The sequence below is a fragment of the Haliotis rufescens genome, unplaced genomic scaffold (genome assembly GCF_023055435.1).
Source record: "Haliotis rufescens isolate VD_foot unplaced genomic scaffold, xgHalRufe1.0.p SCAF_11, whole genome shotgun sequence".
Taxonomy (NCBI): Eukaryota; Metazoa; Mollusca; class Gastropoda; order Lepetellida; family Haliotidae; genus Haliotis; species Haliotis rufescens.
The window spans coordinates 25,921,325-25,945,145 of NW_025963791.1; the positions used below are offsets into that span (position 1 = coordinate 25,921,325).

The 23,821-nt window shown below is 37.9% G+C and overlaps 1 protein-coding gene across 3 annotated transcripts; it reads right to left on the minus strand.

Annotated features, from left to right (window-relative positions):
* Positions 1-5,862: 5,862 nt before the first annotated feature.
* LOC124132761 (putative mediator of RNA polymerase II transcription subunit 26) lies at positions 5,863-21,099 on the minus strand. Of its 3 annotated transcripts, none has more exons than XM_046496868.2 (9): positions 20,892-21,099; positions 20,682-20,784; positions 17,127-17,237; positions 16,722-16,834; positions 11,572-15,345; positions 10,273-10,366; positions 9,535-9,584; positions 8,888-8,943; positions 5,863-7,928 (listed from the first exon to the last, which is right to left on the minus strand). In XM_046496868.2, exons 1-8 carry the CDS (start codon positions 20,982-20,984, stop codon positions 8,902-8,904), a joined length of 4,380 nt encoding a protein of 1,459 aa, XP_046352824.1. In that variant the 5' UTR covers positions 20,985-21,099; the 3' UTR covers positions 5,863-7,928; positions 8,888-8,901. The 3 variants fall into 3 exon arrangements, with proteins under 3 accessions (XP_046352824.1, XP_046352823.1, XP_046352825.1); XM_046496867.2 differs by having other exon boundaries at positions 8,896-8,943; positions 20,892-21,098; XM_046496869.2 differs by lacking the exon at positions 17,127-17,237 and having other exon boundaries at positions 8,896-8,943; positions 20,892-21,098.
* Positions 21,100-23,821: the final 2,722 nt, after the last annotated feature.

Genomic DNA, 23,821 nt, shown 5'->3' on the forward strand with positions numbered 1-23,821 from the left:
GACGTAAGTGGACATTCGGTATCTGATACACACAAGGACGACTCCGACCTGAGGGGACATTCTGTAGAAGGACCCATGTGGAGTTTATTGTCCCGTTAATATATATACAGACCCTGGCGTTATTATATATATACAGACCCTGACGTTATTATATATACAGACCCTGACGTTATTATATATACAAACCCTGACGTTATTATATATACAGACCCTTACGTCATTAAATGTACAGACCCTTACGTTATTATATATACAGCCCCTGACGTTATTATATATACATACCCTGACGATATAAAATATACACAGACCCTTACGTTATTATATATACAGACCCTGACGTTATTATATATACATACCCTGACGTTATTATATATACACAGACCCTTACGTTATTATATATACAGACCCTGGCGTTATTATATATACAGACCCTTGCGTTATTGTATATACAGACCCTGACGTTAATATATATACAGACCCTGACGTTATTATATATACAGACCCTGACGTCATTATATATACAGACCCTTACGTTATTATATAAACAGACCCTGACGTTATTATATGTACAGACCCTGACGTTATAAAATATACACAGACCCTGACGTTATTATATATACAGACCCTGACGTTATTATATATACAGACCCTGACGTTATTATATATACACTGACCCTTACGTTATTATATACACAGACCCTTGCGTTATTATATATACAGACCCTTACGTTATTATATATACAGACCCTGACGTTATTATATATACAGACCCTGACGTTATTATAAATGCAGACCCTAACGTTATTATATATACACAGACCCTAACGTTATTATATATACAGACCCTTACGTTATTATGTATACAGACCCTGACGTTATTATATATACACAGACCCTGACGTTATTATATATACACAGACCCTTACGTCATTATATATACAGACCCTTACGTTATTATATAAACAGACCCTGACGTTATTATATGTACAGACCCTGACGTTATAAAATATACACAGACCCTGACGTTATTATATATACAGACCCTTACGTTATTATATATACAGACCCTGACGTTATTATATATACAGACCCTTACGTTATTATACATACAGACCCTGACGTTATTATACATACAAACCCTTACGTTATTATATATACAGACCCTGAAACTGCAATACAACAAAAACTCATGCAGTTTCCATGCACAGATGGTAACATGGAGATTAAGATTAAGTAAGGTTGGAGGTTTGGGGTTGGAAAGGGGCAAGGTTAAAGTTGGGGCATGAGGTAAAGTTGGGGTAGTCTGTCATACAGACCCTGAAACAACCACATCCCATGCAAGTCTATAATATTTGGCAAGTCTAGATTACTGCAGTGTCTGAAAATGAAAAAGTCTCTGGGCTCCATGTTATTATATTTCATAGCCATAATTTAACATTTCAGAGATGTTGGTGTAAAGTTGAGGTTGAGAAGATATGAACTGGATTTATGTATGGAAGAGGGAGGTGGTGAATGTAAGGGGTCGTGACCAGAGGCTATTAAAGAGTAGGTAAAACAACATCAACGTGTTCTACCCAGAAAACTAACCGAATAAACCCAAGTTAAAGAGGTAAATTTAGAAATAGGACGCCCGGTGAGCTTCAGCTTGTCAAGCGTCGGGCGTTGGCTCAAAGGGTGTATTTTGTAGTCGATGTACATTTGTTGACATAAAGTACAGGTTCTGTTTGAACAGAAGTTACAATTATGGAGATAGAAATATTTCCTGTCAATGACTCGCTAAAGCAAAGTGTAGTACCGGTAACGCATTCAACGCTCACAAAGTACACAGATATAACGATCTTATGATGCAATCTTATGCATTTGAAGAGACCCGTGAAGATTCCGGCGTAGAATAGGTCTTCAGCAACCAATACTTGCCGTAAAAGGCGACTAACGGGATCGGGTGGTCAGGCTCGCTGACTTGGTTGATACATGTCATCGATCCCAATTGCGTGGATCGATGTTCTTGCTGTCAATCACTGGATTGTCTGGTCCAGACTCGATTATTTACAGACCGCCGTCATATAGCTGTAATATTGCTGAGTGTGGCGTTAAACAACAAACAAACAAACAAACAAAAGCATTCGAAGAAAACATTGTCAGTTGTCGTACGCATGGGATGGGTGTGGCCGATGGTTGACGGTCAGTGGTGGAACAGCACTCGCCGCATAGTCGATGAGGATGAGCACCAAACAGACCGACAGGTTGATACGTTTAGAAAATAGACAGCACGGCGGTGCTTAGCAAGTCCATTCATAAAATCCGTAAATTTATAAAGTCACGGTTAACGAGATTTTCGTTTCTTTTGTTGTTTATCATAAGAAGTACCTCTTATACAAAACAGGCTTCCGCCCATGGTAGCAGAAGTGCCATGATATGAAAAGAATGTTTAACAATTTATCAGTACCTCTTAGATGCTTTACAGAAAATAACCTGCTTCTCACTCACACATTGACTCTGGTAATACAAATACACTGCATACATCAATATGCATAATCTAGTAAAGCTTAAATATGCTGTCGTGTAGGAAATCACATGGCCTCAAACATTAAAGTCGAAAACTAAATTAAGTGAAAGCTGCTGCTCGTTTTCGAAAAGATTAGGACACCGCATCCAAGCTCCATAGAATAGAACGTTTTGAAAACCATATCTTTTTCAATGCTGTATTGCGAAAAAGCTTCCTTTTATTTTTGTTTTGTTTTGGAATTCGCATCTATAGATATAAGTAGAAGTAGATCTAAACCGAACGCTTTATCTGTGAAATAATTATGTTCTCTTTAACCCTAAAAAATATAAATTGTGCCCAAATGTCAAACTATAAGCTTAAACAAACTGGTCTAGCCACACTGACACTTCATCCCCAAATTCTTTTATTACATCACAGTTCTACAAGTGAGTAATTGTTTCCTTTTCATTGTGACAGAAGGGGCACAGGTCATTTTGAAATGTTGACTAATAACCGAATCATTGATGTCAGGATAACTGTTGGAGACTTCTGGTGCGAATTTAGTACATTCAGAAGGATATAACCCCCACGGCATTAACCCCGACTCACTGACGCCTTTCACGTACAACCGCAATCCTACTTAAATAACTTGTGACGGTGACGGTATCTATTCATATCAGGATTAATCATTAACTTGATGTTTCTCTTTTTAATTATATTTTATGAGCGCTTTCGTATTCATTGATTAAGGCCAGAGTCGCTGGTTTCATGTGCTATAAACCCAGAAAACAAATCATTATTTCATTCATAAAATGTCCGAAGATTTCCAAATATCAGTATGCCTTGTGAACTTTACCAAGCATCGTCCCACAAAGCGATCTTAGCACTACGACTATCGTAAGCCATGCAGTGTTCAAGTATGGGTGTTACGATCACCTTAGCGCTAAGATGGCTTTGTGGAACGGGGCCCTGGTATATAATTACGTGCAACCAATGCTTAAAATTCACAAGGTTACTTTGTCGGGTATATTTAGTTCTAATATCATGGATACAATGTGTGAAGCCCATTTCTGGTGTCCCCCGCCGTGATATTGCTGGACTAATGCTAAAAGCGGCGTAAAATCAAACTCACTCACAAGGTGTGAAATTTGCTATCATGAACCACACATGCGAGGGTTGGCGTTTATAAGTCGGCCAGGCGATGTGTAATGTTTATTTTGCTTCCTTGCTGAAATGCACCATCCCACATGGCGTCGTATTATAGTTTCGCGGAGATAGTTCAAAACAGCTGCATTGTTTTGGTATCTCGAAAAGAGCATCATGGGTACAGTTGGAACATACACTTTCAAACCATGTCAACAGGCTCAGACACAAAAGGGTGGTCGGGTAGCCTCCTGGTTGAGGCGTTTGCTCGTCACGCCGAAGACCCGGGTTCGATTCCCGACATTGGTACAATGTGTGAAGCCCATTTCTGGTGTCCCCCGCCGTGATATTGCTGGAATATTGCTAAAGGTAGCGTAAAATCAAACTCACTCACTCAGACACAAACTCATTTCTTATGTTGCACGGCATCAACAGGCCAACCTCCACTATAATCGTAAAGAAGAGTATTTCCGGGGGAAGAAGCCGATCGTGTTTGGAGTGGAACGGAATGTCGTGGTCAAGTGATTTGGTGCAGATTGTGTTCGCGCTGTCAGCAAATATGTCCAGAATACAAAACGTCTAATAAGATCACTTAATATACGATGGCTGACCCTTCAACCACATTACGCCCCATCATGGCTACAAAATCGAATAAATGTTCTCACTTGATACATAATGGATAATGGCCAGCGCCAAGTGAATAACTCTTCAGCTAAGACACACTACAGATGAAAAATCGTCTTGATATTGATACGGAAAATGAAATTATCCTGCCTCGACGTAAGGTAGATTCATACAAATATACATTAAGAATATATTTTGTTCCGGAGAAAATCACTGGTGCCATAAATTCCGATCAGATAATGAGCCGAAAGGTCAGACCAGGTATTACTGGGACTTATCTCCCAAGAAGATTACTGACTAAAGCACGAGTGACGGCCCGTGTGACCACCAGACGACATCGACATTCCTGGAATTGCTTTGCAATACTGTTAAGTAACATATGTGTCAGCTTGGCGTCGTGGGGGGCTTGTCAAAACTCCAATTGATACCAGCGAATGTGGCACTTGTTCATAGAAACCCATCCACTGGCTAAGAAATGGTGTTAATCCAAGCAATCGCTCCTAAGAACTCATAAACTGAGTCGCCGATTCCGTTTTCAGTCAGGTGAATATTTGACACTCTCCCCATTCTGAATCAACAAGCGAGTCATAGCAGGCTCGCCACTAACGTCCGAGATTGGGTGCTAAAATGAAACAGAAGTCATAGGAAATTATATCTAGCGTCGTCCCTGAACTCGGTATGTTTCCATACTGTAAAAATTTAAAAAAAAGTTATAATGTATAAATAAGAGGATCAAAATAGTCCAACAGAATCGACGTAATAAATTATATTAATCGTCTTTCGTGGCACATTCACGTCATTATTTAAAAAAGTTATCGGAACATGTGTCATCACTGCCCGCTAAAAAGTAGCCAAAGAATAAAAACTTATTATTCTTACTTCCCGTTGACTTCTGCGTTGTCATTCAGCTTGAGGAAAAGATACTTGTCTTACGTCATCCAGCAGGTTGAGTCACTGGTAGAAACGCGACAAACATCAACAAGTACATCGCCTCTTCAAACGTTCCTTAATAAACACAGTGCGGCACATTAACAAGCTCGTACGGGTGTAAGAAATAGATTTGTTATGTCAATGACACCCAGCACGTTGATTAACAATTATGTTGTCGACATTGGAGACGCTGTTTACGTCACTGGAAGCAGCTGGTAGAGACGTTACAAGCACCACATGTGGCATGAAGCACATATATTTATCACTCAGAGCTGATGCGACACAGTACTTGTTTATTACAGGCGCCATAAAAACTGTTGAGACAGACAATGTTCATACAATGGCGTCAAGACATTGATGATAATCCATCCAGAAGTAAATGGGAAAGTGGTATAATTTTTTCAAAAGAATATCTAGTTCTTAATACAATGTTGAAAGGTTGTGTTGAGAATGAAAGAACGCATCTCGCAAAGATCAATTAGCAATGGCATGTTTCTACAGTCTGGGAAATTGTTTCATAACTCTGGTAATTCTCTCACATACCCAACATTATTGTCTATTAAGGGGCATAACTCTATGTTACTGTCACCAGACACGTCTGATTGGGTTGCTATGACATGCGTTATATTTTCTCCATCAGAATTTATTGATTGAATTCATAAATAAAAGCAGCACAAGTATTAACTTCACATCATATTTATTTGTAATATTTTTATGCAAAATTCAATACAGGCTTCTTGATGACATCAAACTATTTCTATATATGAGCCTGATTACTCCACAAATAGTGTGATGACAATTTATACATTTGTACAGACAGGCTCCATCAGCCCACCCTGCAGCTTGCATGGTATCAGCTGCAGATTCTGAAGACTTCCATCACTGTGCTGTAATGTTACAGAGAAGCACATACATGTATGTAGAAGCAACACATGACACTTGCTTTAGAACAAGAAGCAAGCTTATCTGCACTCTATAATGATGGCAAACTCATTTTGATGAATATCCAGTCAACTTCTTCCAATTGCATTCAGGTACTCCATACCATGCTGTTAATTTCCAATTAATTCTAAAACTATGTTCATACTCTTAGTTCACTTGTTAAAGGCTTTTATCACAAAATAAGACCTCAATTGTATAAAATAAAAATCTTCATATTTCCTGGAAATATAGGACTAAAAATCTAATTCTTAACAATTCATACAACTCTTGGCTATCAATCATTGTGACAGTTATTAAATTACCGACTGACAGGTAAGATTTCTGCCAAATACACATATTCTACTACATGATATGGGTCAATAAACGTTTCTAAACAAAGCAATAGCAGTTCCACATTCTCAATTTCTATCAAATATGAAAAAAAATCCATTGCAAAACTTAGGCTTCTCTTAGAATGTATTCATTCAAGGCAACACAACTTTGTTCTTACATTAGAAATCAAGGGGAAGGTAAAAATGTAATCAAAACTAAATGAAAAATATCAACCATATTCATATTATTAATTCTTTTATTTCTAGGGAAACATAGGACTGCAATACTGCAATGGTTTCTACAGAGTCAATGGGGAAATATTTATTAGATTTAAACTTACGTTGGTGGATTATGACATCATTTATATCATTATCAATACATTTTCAAGAGATTTTTCATTATTCCATTCAGAACCAACACACAGTGACAAATCAATCCACGAGTGAAGTTTCAAGGTACCAAAATAAATCTACTTTGACACAATACTTGATGCATTCAGTATTCAGTATGTAGGATAAGGTATGATACACCTATTTTACCCATGGCATACACAGTTTATGCGCCATCTTCCATTGCATAGTCCATGACTGGTTGCCTTCACAGACAGACAGACAGACAAACTCTTACTAAGCAGAATACATCACAGAAAACTCCAACAAAGAAATGACATAATCCAAAATGACTTAATATTTAACAGATGTTAAAACACCCTCAATGTGTTTATTCATTCAACATGCTGGATTCATGGATGTAATATCATTTATATCACCATGTTCTTTTGAAAATAAGCTGAAAGATTTACATACCTTGGTCTATTTATTTGCATGTCCGGGGGATTGCTAGTAATAGATATTTTCGGGGACTAACCCATAAAATGGGGGTTCCAGGAGGACTACTGTAGCAACAACAAATAAAATATGAAGTGCAATGCTTTATGCTTTTAATTAAATAGATTGGGATGATCTTATTTACATCAGTCTTAGCTACTGATTTTGTTTTTGTTTTGTCTTTTACTGCACTCAGAAATATTCCAGCTATATGGTTACAGTGATGATTGGCTGGCTGAGCAATGACGGACATGTCATCATAACAAAAAAAATCATATAAATCTTAAATGCTTCAATTAAAGAAGTTTCAATCATTCCAACATCCAAACACTTTTGCATGTGACTTGCAGTGGATATTATTTGCATCCATTCTAAACTTTTATGGCTAAATGACACAATATTTTGTGTCCAGTAAAACCCTGTAAGCGTCATAAGCAGGCACAGTTATACAATGAATATCTTAGCATAAGTTTGTCTCTCTGTCTGGAGCACACATCTCATCAGTGGTGTTGCTAGTTGAGTCTTCCACAGCCCCAATGCGACGTCAATGAGAAGTGGTGGGGCACTGTCTCCATTTGTCCTAGCCGGTGGACTGGACATGCTGATTACAACTCAGCAGTATTCAGACTGGGATCTACTGCTACACTGTAACAGCATGTTTAAACCTGCAACAGGTGAAGACAAAATATGAATGACTACTAATGATTTAAGGGGTGCAACTACAAAAGTTCACAAGGCACAGTATTTGTCAGCCTACAATATATAAAAAGTGCAAAGGCACAGCTACTCATCAGGTACATTCAGAGTGGGCCAAATATTTTATGTAGTGAATTCTTAAGCCATCAAATAAGGAAAGTGTGGCTGTGTAATGTGGCTTGCAAAGTTTAAGAACATGCACAATATAATCTGAGAGTAATATTCTTGTTCTTATCATATGGTAACAATCACTTGTGTGAAGAAAACCATCTTTAGTAAGTAGTTACTGGCACATAAGATATTTTGGGCGGCAATGACCAGAGTTGAGTGCAGAAGATGGTGCCTAAAACAAACTTATTAACATCATATGTTACATCAAAGGGTCCCAAATCAAAATATGTTCAGAAAGTACCAAAGCACGATCAAAGTGAGCTGAATGTCCATTGCAGTGAGGTGAGGTGAAATGGGGTTTAACGCCGCGTCCAAGATTATTGCACTTATATAGCGACGTGCATGTACGTGTGTGTTTGTGTGGCTGCTTGTACTAGTCCGTACTGATGCCGATTTATAGTGCTAGCTCACTGAGATACCATGCTGCAGTTTAACATGAATACCCCACTCAGACACAGTATACTGACTCCGAGCCGACCAGTCCTTGTTTTAGCCCCTTATTGCCGAGCGCCAGACAGGGTAACAACAAGTACCATCTTTTAACGTCTTTTGGTATGACGTGGCCGGGGATCGAACCCTAGACCTTCTGCTCTCCGGGCGGACGCTCTACCACTAGACCACGGAGGCAGTCCCCACTGTAGTGAAATCTTTAAGGAGAGTGTTGACTTAAGGGACAAAATTACACACGACATTACATTATGACCATGCTTATTATTGGTTCAGATTCTAATAATTTTTATTTCAATCAAAAGTATACCTAGATACCTTGTGTCATGACTTAGTACATGGTTGTTCAATCTTTATTCTCTTCTCCTGAAAGACAAAGCATAAATTAATACTCCAGTTGTACCTTTTTCGGGAAGTGTGCTTTATTGATTTCTTAATGATGCAGTCATCACATTTCTAATGAACTAATTACACTGCAGGCTCCAATATCTTTAAGTAGCATTCCAGAAGCTGTCCTATCAATGACAGTGTTGACTTGTGGATTCCACTTCTAAATGTGGCATTTTGGTACAGATGCTAGTACATCTATACCAGTTGTTATCACTTGCAAATAAAGGCATAAGCATCTGTACTGTCACATTGCATTGGAGTCAGTGAATGAGTGAGCGGTGTTTAAAACTGCTTTGAACAGTATTCCAGTTATATCACAGTGTGTCACCTTAATGTGGGATGCAAGCTGGTGCAGGTCTCAGACATTTACCACCTTGGTGAAACCCAAGAGCATGGGCATGATGCCGACAATCCTATAAACATAATTGGGGCGAACCATAATTCAAATCCATGATCATCGGTTTCTGCTGTGCCCAAGGGATGCAATTCTCTCTTCACTAGTTACAGGTATTGCTGTTACACCTACAGATGAATAATGACATTAATCTATTTCTATGAGACCGATACCTTATGTTTGGGACACAGTAGAGAAAATCTGTTTTCATCAAGGAAGCATCCTGCAAAGAAATGGTTTTGAAATATCATAATATATGCTTTCATTACACGAGGGGAGTATTGTTGACCACATCTGGGTCTATTCATATTCAACTGGGTTATGCGAACACATTAAGACTGACTCAGGAAAGCTATTCCAAAAGAGATTATAGCCATTTCATATTCAGCAGATGACAACCGATCTTGTGCTTATATATGTGCTCGTTGTTTAACACACCACACCACAATATTCCAGCTATAAGATGGCAGCCTGTAAATAAGCAAATCTGGACCAGACAAACCAGTGATGTCCCATGGCATTGAGGTACAATTGAGAAAGAGACAACTTTTTTATGGGGATCCTGATGTTTAGGTTTTAACTGTAAAGTCCACCAAATCTAAATCTTTTCAAACATACTAGACTTGCTGCAGGGTAAGACTTTGAAATAATTCAACAAAAAATAGACCACATGGTAATACGCGGCCCTCCAGTTTAGCAGAAACAAATATGAATTACAACAAATGTTATCTTCCTTTGAATTGATTCTTGCTGTAGGACATTGAAATACTGAATAAAAGTCATAAACCAGTTCATTTCTATTATGAGGAAAAGCCATACTTCAAGCCACTCACTGAAGGTGGGACAATGTGAAACACAAAAATAACGAATACTACTCTTCTCTCGTGTACAAACTAGACATTGAAGGTTACCTCTCTCTGTGGCACATAAAAAGTGGTATTTCTGACTGCAGCCTTTGTTTAAACATCCAACCATAGCACCATTTTCTTTGCAGCATGAGCAGACCTAGGATAAAAATGAAAAGAAAGAATAACAGAGCTGCAAACATAATATTAATACTTGATTTACATTAGAAGACATTATGATATGCATGAATTTATGTAGAAATTGCTCTGTAGGTAGTCACCAAGTGTTTAGGCTTGTTAAAATAAATTTGTTTCAAATGATCTGACCTGACTTTTTTAAAATTAATTATTCATAACCGTTTTGAAATTAAATTTTGCTTTTGCCAACATTTTGCACACACCATGTGCACAGGTCATGTGGTACATTAGTATCATGTTTATCATGTTATTAGATTTGTAACCTACTGAAGAAATAAAGAAAAAAATGTAACATCCTCTACCTTATACTGTGTGGAAAAAAGTGCTGAGAACCAAGAATACTTTCTTAAGTTGATTTCTGATGTTTCCCATGTCTATTGATAAACTATGGGTAAAGATTTTTGTTTTCCAAAATGACCTCAGCTCTAATGATATTTTGACAAACACGATATTGAAGAAAAGGGAAAGGACATGGCATGACTTGACAATAAGATTAATTTATAAACAATGGGCAATACCACAACCCATGTCAGAGGAAAAGGGGCCATAAGCCACAGATTACCTCCCTTTGTGCAAACACAACTTGCAGTGTAATTGAAATGCAAACACTTCCAGACCAACCTTTCAGTTCTCTTGAGATCATGGAATCACCATGTCCAATCTATAAAAAAGCTTTGTCTTTGTACACTTTATAAGAGGTCACTGGGCACAGTCTGTCCCCTTTGCAACTGTTGTAGTGTAAAGATGGGACAAAATGAATGTGTACTGCATGATGACAATTCTCAGTATGTCTTGACTAATCAATAAAGCATAACAGGCACATTTTACACTATTGATTGTTTTTTAATCTGCAGTGACCCAGTTGATTGAGACCATTGATTGAAGTGTGATTAAAAGAAATGAAAGGATGGCCAAAGAGAGAAAGGGACTATTTAACACGATAAAAGGGGTCAAATGTTTCTTAGTAAAGCATTCGTACACAGATAAATGTTTCGCTTGTTGCAGGGCTCCATATTTCTAAAAAGGAAAACTTTTCTATTGTGAACTCTCTCATCTCAGTTTATCTGATATTTTTTTAGTATCACTGACATGTAAGGAGGTCAAATGAAATTCAAGAAATATCCCACGAAACTTTATCAAAGACAAAAATAGATAAATATTACATACTGAGGACCCTGCCACTTTGACAGCTTCTTCTAATCCATATATTTTGGATCCAATGAGAAACACCCCGTCAGTCCACATAACACAATCTTCATGCACCCACACTTCCTTTGGTTTAGGAAGTGGTGGTTCAGATACACTCATCCCTGAGCTAGACCGTCTTTCGTTGGACGTCCTTCTCCGACTGCGCCTGCTATTTCCCCCAGCTTCGCCTGTTGGAGTGGACTCGGGGGTCTTCTTCTTCAACAGTTCCTCCTTCTTGCTTTCTTCTTCTGATTTGAGCAGAGCAAGGTGACTCTCGATGTAATAAGGCCCAAATAGATCACCCAGGATCTTGTAGCTGCTATGTTTCCCACAGAGAGCACACACCCAAACAGTGTCACTCGTAAGTTTCTGAGATGGCAACATTACTGATTTTTCAGTTGGAAGATTGGAGATCTGGAGAGAAGGTGCGGATGACACCAGGCCCTTGCTGGCTTTCTTTTTGCCTAACTTTGAGTCCAAGTCATCAGTTGGTGTATCATTGAATACTTTCACACTTGCTGGGTGAGACCGGGGTCCCTCAACTCTAATAAATGGTCCAGATGAAAATATACCATCACTTCTCTTCTTTTTCTTCATAGCTTCAAGAGTTTTATTGAACTTCATCATTTTGAAAGAATCTTCCTCAGGATTGGGTTTGTTCTTTTTCTTCTTCTTTCCTGATCTTTCTTTTTCTTTCACCTTGGCTTTATTTTTGCTCCCAACTGGCCTACCCCTCTTTTTCTTGTCAGAATTTGGACTTGTGTCCACAGTTTCAGCTACATTGGAGTTATTCTTTCTATCCACATCTCGTGACTCATTTGATTCCAATCCAATAGAATCATCATAATCCATTGCTTCAGCCTTTATTCCACCAGTGCTCGATTTGACATTGAGCACAGATAAGGATTTATCCTCAATATCAGAATCATCTGATAAAAGAACAATTTCCATTGGAGAATCCTCTTCATTGATATGGAAAGTCAGCTCTTTCTTCACCTGAGGTGGTTTTGATTCTTGGCTTTGTATCACTCCATTTGTAGAAATGTCTGTACTTACACTATTGTCTTTAGACTTCTTACCTTTCTCTGAGTTTGTTGTATGTTTTCTCTTCTTTGCAGATGAAATAGTTTTTGGAGTCTGTGGTATTTGTACTGAAGAAACTTCTACATCATAAGACATATTGGATGCAGGTTTGGTTTTGTCACTACTTTTTGCACTATCTGCTGATTGCGAAGGTAGCTTTTTCTCTTCATTGCACTTATTTTTAGTCTCTTTAGTTTTGGAACTACCAGGAAACTTTGATGATGAGCCATCTTGAAAACTGTTTGCCATATTTGTCTTTGTTTCTTTCAAATCTGTATTCTTAGTTAAAGAATTCATTTTCTTGTTCACATTAGGCTGTTTGGGCGATTTGGAAGGCAATTTATCTGTTCTTTTGTCTGATGACACATCAGAGGTATCTAGCTCGGAATTGACTGGACCAGAATTGCTTGTGGGTGAAGTGGCTGTATCAGGACAGTCTTCATTCTTTATACCATCCAATTCTTCTCCAAAATCTGAGAAAAGTTCATCTGATCTTAAGAAAGAACTCCTACTCTGCCTAGAATATGTGTTGCCGGAGTCTTTTCTTACCCTTAGAGTTTCCACTTCTTCCACTCCATCAACTGAGTCATTGTGCTTTTCATTTTCATCATTATTCACAGAATTTACAATTCTTGCCTTTTTCTGACTGTCACATTTGTCATTACTGTTGTTGACACCTCTTTTTTTACCCTTTTTTTCATCCACAGAATTCACTGTGGATACTTCTCCAATCTTGTTACTTTCTTTTCTGTCAGATGCCTTAACAGTTGCTTCTTTCGTCCGATGGTTTTCAGCCTTTTTATTCATTACATTGTTAACTTTTCCTGAAACAGATGTAGAATTCATTCTAACTGACGTAGCTGGAGTAGTATTACAGTGGTCAATGTCTCCATTGACCAATTTTGGTTCTATTATGATTGATTCACAATTGTCCTGTTTACATTTCTTGGTATTATCACAATTCAAATTTTTGTCCCTAGGGCTTGTAACATCTTCTTTCTTAGCTGACTCCAGGTTTAATTTCATACTGTTTGGACTATCAACAGGAGTTTCTATTAAAGGGCACTGTGCATCCTTTGACATTTTCTTGAATTCCTGGTTATCACAGTTCTGGACAGGAGATCTTTTTTCTTGTACCAAACTCACAGTTGGACCAGGATTAGTACAAGAGTCATGATTGAACTTTTCACTTATTTCAGGTGTTGGTTCTATATTGTCTTTCACAGATAGCATTGATTCATTTTGGTTTTTCACACTGGAGAGTTTATCTTCAGAATGATCACCAACTTCATTGCAGTGCTTACCGTCTGTGCATGGAGGACTTTGGCTGGAGCTAGCACGGTCTGTGCTGTTGCTATTTGAACACTCTGCAGTGCTGCCGCAGGCCTCCCCGCTCGGCTGCTCTGCAGAGTCATCACAGTTTTTTGAACCCTCATTACTTTGTGGGGAGGGTAAACAAGCATCATTCACAACACTCTTAGGATCAACCACTTGTGTTTCTGGAAGCATCACTAGTTTCTGAAGTGACTGAAGGGGATTAGATGGACCTACACCAGAGCGTGGTCCCGGATCTGGAGACGACATATCACTTATATATGGACTAGGCGAGGTAGAACTAGAAATGTTTTGGTAACTCTGTGACTGAGGTGGGCTACTGATATGAGCTTTGGAAGATGGAGTGTATGGAGAACCAACATGACTGGATGGAGAGTTCAGTGGGTTAGGAGAGAAATGCTGCTGATGCTGACCTGGTGAAGTCATGTTTCCGCTACTACACGACCTGCCGGCTGGAGAACCTATTGGTTGTGACATGTTGATCGGAGGCATGTGACCTGGCGATCTCATGGACTGGACAGTCCCCATTGGAGATGCCATTTGTTGCATGTCACAAGGGGAGCGCAGTCCTACATTATGATATCCAGGAGGAGGTGTTGGTATGGGAGATCGTATTCCAGAAGTAGGACTATGCATGGATCCAGGACTCGGTAAACTTTGGTTGCTTTGATGAGAAACTGGACTATGCATCAACATTGGACTGATAGGTGATGTTCTCGACTGTTGCTGTTGGTGAGATGACGGGGATGGATATCCCATGTGTCTGTTCATATTGCCACCCATTGGTGACTGGTTAGGACTTCCTGACTGCATATTGTAATGTGGTGATCTTGGAACATGGTAAGGAGCAGACCTACTCTTCTGAATAGGCACCTGAACTGTTTGCTGTTGAGGATAATTTGAAGCAATATGCAATATGCTGTCAGCCACCTGCTGTGGGCTCTGTGTTGTTGATGAATGCCTTGCATGATGATGCATTGGTGAAGGGTGTGGTGTATTCTGATAGTAACTGTTGCCAGACATCTGACTTTGAGATGACTGTTGCTGTGGAGGGACTCCAGGCATGCTGTACTGGCCTGGGTAAGGGTTTGATGGGCTGGGAAATTGTTGCTGTTGTTGTTGTTGTTGCTGCTGCTGCTGTTGCCCCATATAGTGCTGCTGTCCAGGGTACATACTACCACCATGATTCATCATCTGTTGTTGCTGCTGTTGCTGTTGAGGTTGTACATGTTGCTGTTGTGATTGGTGTTGCTGCATCATCATCTGAGCCTGACTTTGACTACCATAACCAGCCATATGGTGTTGGTAGCTAGTCATACTTTGACCCATGTTTCCCTGAAATGAATAACATAGAACAGTCTTATACCTTGCAGAATATACATGGTGGCAAGGTTTTCACTGCAAAGATAACAAGAGTCATCAGGTGATGACATATCCCCCCAGTCTAGTGCAATTTGGAATGTCGTTTGGCGACTTATACCCTACTTTTGGTTCATTGCCATTGGATATCTTCAGTTCAGTGAAGGAATTCGGCTACTTATACCTCACGTTTGGTTCATTACAATTGGATACTCTCAGTGAAGGGAATTATATTCCTGTTCAATATTTTTCAAAATCCTAAATCATCAAACGGCACCAGTTCATCACTAGACTGATCTGTATAGCAAGTTTCAACGGTTTTGGAGTTCTGCTCCAGAAACGGAACTACTCTCATTTTCAGTAGAAGTCCAACTTGTCGTCATGAAAAAACAATAATTTTTTCTTAAAATCACAAATTATCAAAAGGCTCCAATTCACCACTAGACTGATCTATATAGCAAGTTTCAACAAGAAATATTTCAAGTTTTTTGTAGTTCTGCTCCGGAAACGGAAAACAACTTGTTTTCATCAGGAAAAATCAGGAAAACAGAACAAAATAAAAAGTACAAAAATTCCAAATTATCAAAAGATACCAGTTCCCAACTAGACGATCTATATAGAAAGTTTCAACTACCCGGTAAAAATATTGTAAAGTTTTGGCGTGCTGCTCTGGAAACAGAAAACAAACGGCTGACAGGCAGACAGTTAGGCATGCTGATCGCTATATCCCCCAGTTATTCAAACCGAGGAGCTAATAATATCAAGAAAGTTAATGCTAATGTATGAATACTGCATGAATTATTTTATATCCCAAATGTTAAATAATATCATTTACTGAATGAATCATTTTCAGAAATTTACATGTTAATGCTTTACAGAATCCATCTCATTAATGCCTTACAGAATCCATCTTGTACAATAATTTCAGACCAAGTCAGGATACAAAATGTATCATTATAATCTGTTCACAATACAATATGTATCCTTTTCTGAGTAACATTGTGTGGAACAAATTCTAGTTTTCAGAACACGTTAAGCCAATATTACGAGTTCAACTACCTATTATTTAACTACTACTGAAATATTTACTTCATGTGAAATAATTGAAGTGTCTAACAGTAATTTGTGAAAAGATATGTATCCAAACAGAATGAGATCTCTCAAGAATTATTTTAGACTTCATCTAACAAGTTACAGTAACATATCTAGGAATCAGGTGTGCTTTATTTTGTGAAATGGATTTTCTGTTGTATTGAACTCAAACTAGACAAACATGGACGGTATTATAGAAATGTTCACATTGCAACTTGGATATACAAGGTCTTTGTGTGGATAATAACCATAAAACAAACCATGTTGTTTTCCTCATATCGTCCTGGGTAGTTCATTGCTGGAATTCTTCCACCACCTCCTTGACCACCAGGGCCAAAACCACTATACTCATCAGGGTAGTGGTTCATACTGCCTGAAAACGAAAGTTAATGGTCAGTAGAAATAAACACTAAATTTGAATCAACTAGAAAACTAATTTGCCACAGGATTGTGGAATATTGTAGAGTAGTAAAATCCCCATAAATATTACATTTTTCAATTAAAACTAGTGATTCGTTCTGGGGAATGGAGTCATTGATATCGATGGTGGCTGGGTTAGGTGGATTTTGATGCATCCTTCAGTATGATTACAATAGGCAGTTTGATTATGTTTTGATCGAAAGTGCCTAAAATATATAAATTTTGGTGGTTAGCATAGCGCTTACCTCTTTGGTAATTAGCATTCATAGCAACAGATCTTAGGGCTGAACTGGCTGAATTGATAGATGGGTCAAAGTTAGCACTTTCAGATAGCCCCGGACCCTTGTTGTTTCCAGCTGGAAATACAACACAAACAGAAGCTAATTTGTGTAACTTTGATTCCCCATTAAAAGATAAAACCTTTACTTGAATGGTTCCCATTTTAACACTTTGATTATTACACAAATAATCATGTAAGAATTCAAATATTAAGTAATTAACTCTAAATGTAATGAAGAAGGTATCAACATTACATAATAACAATATCCACTCTGGAGACATAAACATCTCTGAATATCATGTTCAAGTATCATCATACATTTCAAACTTGTCTTAATCCAACCACTGCACCTACACACCAATAGTAAAGTCACTTATCTGAACTCTTATCGATTTCATTATATACAACTTGGGTGACATGATGCAGCATGGTCATAATACGATTTTTTTGATACATAGGTCAAGATATGACATGTATCGCATTTACACTGCACATATTCACGACAAATTGCAAGGAAACTTCTCGACTATAAACAATACAGAGCAGGTTCAAAAGGAAAGCTAGCTGTAGACACATGTTCCTAGCGACTATTATTAGAAACGCTTATTACAATAAACTTTTGCTATATGTGACTGAGAAAATGACTAGTTAGTCATTAATTTTAACAAGTGTATCGTTTTGTATCAATAAAGAGAAGAAAAAATATATATCATGTATCGTATCATTGCATGAAAACTCACGATGCACCTGTGTATTGTTTCACCCCTACATAAAACTTGCAAATATATCAAGAACATTAACCAATGTTGGAGTACACAAGACATTTCAAAGGACATTCCGGACTTCTGCTTCTTAACCATTATGTTTGTCATTACATGCTTTCTTGTCAATTTGTACACAAGGGTTTTCACAAAACAGACAAATAATAATGCTTTGCCTTCATGAAGTTAGGGTAAACGTTTATTGCTGTGTCAGGTGATACCTATAACAATCTGAGTTTGCAATACATGTAAACTAATGAGATAATGACTTGAATGAAACCTGTTTTGTCTGCAGATTAGCCCAAAATAGAAACGATGTGTTTATAAACTCAACAAGGATGTGCATTATATCTTTATAATGTGTTTTTCCCTTGCTTCAGAAGTGTTTGTCATGTTATGTTGCCATGTTATGTTGTCATGTTTCTAAGAAACATCTTTTGGAAAAATAAATAAATGAAACTTTGGAGATCATTGAGCAAAAGCAAACCCTATCTTTCAAGTTGTGTAAGAACAGACCTTTTATTGGGTTTCTATTTACGAACACCAAATAAGTCATTAACTTATTACACAAATGTTCCATTTTAATGATTAGAATGTAATATATGAATGACATTAGGTGATGGGAGAATATGTAGGATTCAACTGTCGAGGGGAGTGAGTGAATGTTGTTGAACACTGCCATCAGCAATATTCAGCTATCATGGCACCCCACATATGATTGAGTCTGGACCACAGAGATAAGCTGAATATTTGAGAAAACATGAATCACTATTACCCAATTTATGTTTAGTTGCTTGCATACAAATATGCATGTAAAACTTCAAAAACCCAATACTATATGTCAATACTTTGCGGAATTACCCAATGTATCCGCTGCATTCTTTTCAACATGCACATTTGTATTTCTTTACAGGTCTTTATTTACTGATCAAATGCAGAAATGACACCTACATAAACTTTACTGCAGCGACTAATGAATACAAATGACAATACATATAATTTATTTAGCAGATGTGTATTTGCAGCAGATGCTGCTGAGTTTATGTAACATGTTACACACTTGAGAGAGAACAGATACAACTTAGAAATCACCTGAAACAGCGTTTTAGGCAGAATTATTTAAACAAAATGTCTACCCATTGGCAACTATCCAATAGATCGGACCCAAAGTGGCAAAAATATATTGAATAAATACTTATGGTTTGAAACATTATCTCATGATCTAGAGCCTTGGTGGACCAGACAAAACAGTGATTCAGATTAAAGCCACAACCCAAACCGAGCATGACCACCTAATCCACCTATTCAGCAACAGACATTTGCACTTGTCCTATTGCCAATGCCCAATAGTTAGGTATCATAATGATGAGCAAAAATTTGTCATTTTTAAGGATATTGGTATATGTTATCACTACAAGGACTAGTGGACTAAAATCACTCATCTTACCACTGGCATAGGCTACTGGGGTCATATTCTAACCTGGAATCCCCACAGGGTTCATGCTAAGAAAAAGCAGCTAGACCAAACTGTTTTCACAGAAGAAGGAATATGTTTGTGACTATATTAATGTACCAATTAATGGCCACGCCACTGGCAAAAACAGCTTGTTCTAACTTTAGTGACTGCAAGTTTTCTGCAGTAATGATTCATCAGCATATATACTATGTGTAAAATACATTTAAGGACATGACAGATGTGTGTATATCATCATTAACGGTACAATTGTGAACATCTTATAATTAGTGTGAACAAAAAAGAAGCAGAACACTTGTGCAGAATGGTACATATGGGTATGTGCTTATCATGTAACATGCCAATCTATTGTTAAGAGTGATTGTCTAAGATGGGTCTTTGGCATAACCATACAAATAATAACTATTCTTTCTAAACATGTCATTATTCTTAATCTTTTATTACTCAATACCTTTACTTGTTCACGTGAATTTTATCAAACTGAGGGCTCAACATCACTTTACTTTGTTCAAATCATTAACATAAATGGAACACTATTGTCCATACCATGTAAACAAAGAGCCGCATCAACATGATCAAGTAGGACTTACGTGACACGTCAATATCTTAATTACAACATCAGTTGAATGTTAAAACATTCAAATAAATCACTTATTCAGCCAATTTGGTGAACTAAGTTTCATTGTGGACATAGATCTACTTTGAAAAGAAGTACAGAAATGGAAATTTCACAGATTAAGTTCATTTTCTTCCCATGGTGATTAACAGCATGAATGGCAGTTTCTTTATCTGAGTAGATCATAGTACATACTATAAAAATAGTATAGCCCTTCAAAGAGTGCAATGTGGGTGACATCTGGCAGAGCTGCTTTCCAGAAACATGTCAACAGCACATGTCATGGAATCATTAACAAACTGTGTCAGTAATTACTCATAATACTGCCCTTGTACTTTTATACACGTTTTCCTACAAATCACAAAGGCGGTATTTAGTCTTTCTTAGTCAATCAAAAGACCTTTGAAGTGTTTCTCTTCTTGATTCGTTTTAAATGCATCATTTGTGTCCACTTTGAATTTGATGATTGACAGATACATCTGATGATCTATGTGTAGTAAATCCATTGCCATATGGAACAATTAGCCTTTGGTTCATAACATGAAAGCAAATACGTTCAACGTACAATCATATAATTCACATAGTATCACACGCATTGTTTTTATTTATGATACATCCACCAAGTCTACACTTTCAAATTTCTAATACGAAATAGGATCTAGATCTCACCTAAAAGTGTTTGTCTCAGAACATAGACATTCTCTAAGATCTTTTCACAATGTTCTTGAGCTACACCCATAGCCTGTAGTTGTGGCAACTGCAGTTGGCATACCTACAACACCAGAAATAGTCGTGAAAATCGAGAGGTAAACGAAAGACGCATTGGAATAAATGCGAACGCGGTAGCCATATTGGAAAAACCCGCGTACAAACACTCACTGATTGAAGAGTTTTAAATCCATAGGCTTCAAACGTTTCAGCATACTGTTTGCACATAAATGTTTCGAGCCATCTCTCGACAGGTCCAGGCATCTTCTGGAACAATTAAATTTATTGTATGACTAAATTAATCTCCTGAAAAAGCGAAGCCATCTTTCAGAAACCTTAGCATAATGGCCGCGAATCACGTGATCAGAGCTCGCGAGGTCATGCGGATCGTGCAAAATAGATCAAAATAGACCATGCAGCAGACAAACAGGCTTTGAGAAATAATGACCCTCCACCACATATCTGAAACATTTAATCACCGCATGACGATTTTATAAATGTTTTCCAAAATAAATATGTTTAGTTTATGAATGAGGTATAATTTATGTGAAAGTGCCTCCGGGAGCGATTGTAGAGACGAGACACATGAACATTTTCTTGACTGGTTTGTGAGAATCGGGGAGCCGATATGAGACAATGATATACCTGGATAGAGAGTCATGATTGAAATTTGTCACATTGTCTGACACAGCTGTTGGTATTTACAGCTGATATGAAATAATGTTTATACGTCGACAAAGCATTTGCAATGTATAAACATCTGAGAATGTTTCCTACACAAAAAAAACGACTTTAAATGTAGTCTTCGAAGGACTATATATAGGCTATGGTTGATCTACGCATTGCATGCATAAGCGGATGTAAGCTACATATAAGGAAACTTAACATGACATAAACAAAATATTTAAAGTAGATGTCAGTATACGAACACGAAACCTCATATATATGGTGTCAAATTAATAGTACAATACCGTACAAAGAACTTCTTCATTCTGACAAATAGCCTAACTATGCATAGATCTACCTGTAAATTATTTTCACCATCCTAAAGGCAATATACTATGTTCAAAGAATCTCCTAGGTGGGACGATATCTAGTTCTAATTCAGTATGAATATTTATATTTCAATAAATATTATTGTTCGTGTAATTATCTGTCAAGGCAAGTAGAATTATAATAATTAGGCCTATAATGTTGTTTGTTTACTACGGTAGCGGCCTGTTAATAATTCGTGTCAAATCAGTGACCGATATTATGAACAAGGTCTGGTGTACCATGATACGAAATCAACTAACATGTACGTACACCAGCCAAGCAACCCGATCCATTTCATCGCCTCTTACGACAAGCATAGGGCGCCGAGGACCTATTCTAACAAAGTTGGTTGGTTTGTTGTTAACGCCGCTACCAGCAATATTCCAGCTATAGAACGGCGGTCTGTAAATAATCGAATCTGGACCAGACCATCCAGTGATTTATATCCACGCAATTGGGATCGATGACATGCATAAACCAAGTCAGCGAACCCGATCCCGTTAGTCGCCTCTTACGACAAGCATAGTCGCCTTTCACGGCAAGCATGGGTTACTGAAGATCTATTCTACCCCGGATCTTCACGGGTTTATTCTAAAAAGGATTGGTGTCACAGTTCGTAATATGAGTAACATTTGTGTGAAACAGAATATCCTCTTTGAAAGAGACCATGCACTGACTGTCGTAAAAATTCGTTTTTAATATAATGTGTCATGTAGACAAGACCCCCATTTTGCTTGTTAGAGTCGATTAAATGTGGACACTGGCGGTATTTCGTCCTATGCATGCATGTAGGTCTTGGTTATTTTTAGGGGGGTGGGCCAGCCGAGTGTTTGGTATGAGATATCAACAATATGTACAGCCTCTTTAAGGATGACGGTAAATTGTACAAGCTTTAAAAATATTTACCCGTATTTAAATAATGATGACTCCCTCAATAGAATCCAACCTCGGCAATGTCAGACAAGTCCATTTTATGCCCCGGTGGGCATTTGCCCAAGAAACGCATGACGTCATCAAACAATGAAAATGAATTGACGGCCTGTGATTTTATCGAAAAACTATATTATCCTGGAAAATGAAAAAATAAAAAATAAATTACCCGCCGCAAACATTACATTGTTTCAAGATATTATTCTTTTTAAAAAAAAAAATCAAGTTCAAGATTCTAAATAAAATATACATCTGGTTTTGCAGCTGTAGCTGATAGAAATATACAATCTCCCCGACGAAGGAGGGCAGTTGAAAAGACCAAGGGCTTCTGCAAATGATAATACCCTGAAAAATTATAGCTAAAATGGATGGAATTTGTTATCAAATAAAAAGAAAAAACACTATCGGTTTTGAAACACTTACTTCAATCAACACCAATGTCACTGACCAACTTTTACAAATATGGAAACGTCATAGAACAAACCAGATGACGTCACTATTGAACGTGACGTCACCTATCCCTATCCTATGACGTCACCTAACAACGGGCGTGATAATGGCCCGTCGTCAAGCAATATGAGGACATTATCAAGTTACAGTGGCCCGCTCATTTTTGATAACATGCGGGCGGTTTAATGATAATTTTATCCATTTTAGCTATAAAATGTAATATGTCGATGCCCTACACCTCTGACTCAGGCCAGTTATATAACCGACTACCAAAAATCGCAAAAGCGCACAAATGACAAAATATCTCCGTTTCTATGTTCATGTGCTGTTTACGGCCCCCTCTTCCCGTGACCCACCATTTCCACATCCCCAATATTCAACACAATACGACAGCCTTAAGCCCTGCAATGAGATATTGTCTTCATACACCACTTGGCCCTCCTTTGTGTGGCGTGTCACACATCCCTATATTAACCAAGATTCAGTGACAATGTGGATGCAGCTACTTATACACCGGAGGCAGCCTCTGTTGCAGTAATATAGGTTGGAATATACGTATCTGTCGTACACCGCTGAACCTAATCTCTGGCAAAGTGACTAGAGACGTGCGTGCGTCAGCAAGACGAACGTATACATTCTTCCTTAACAGCCGCCCACCGAGAGACTTGAGGCCAAACTACGCCTGT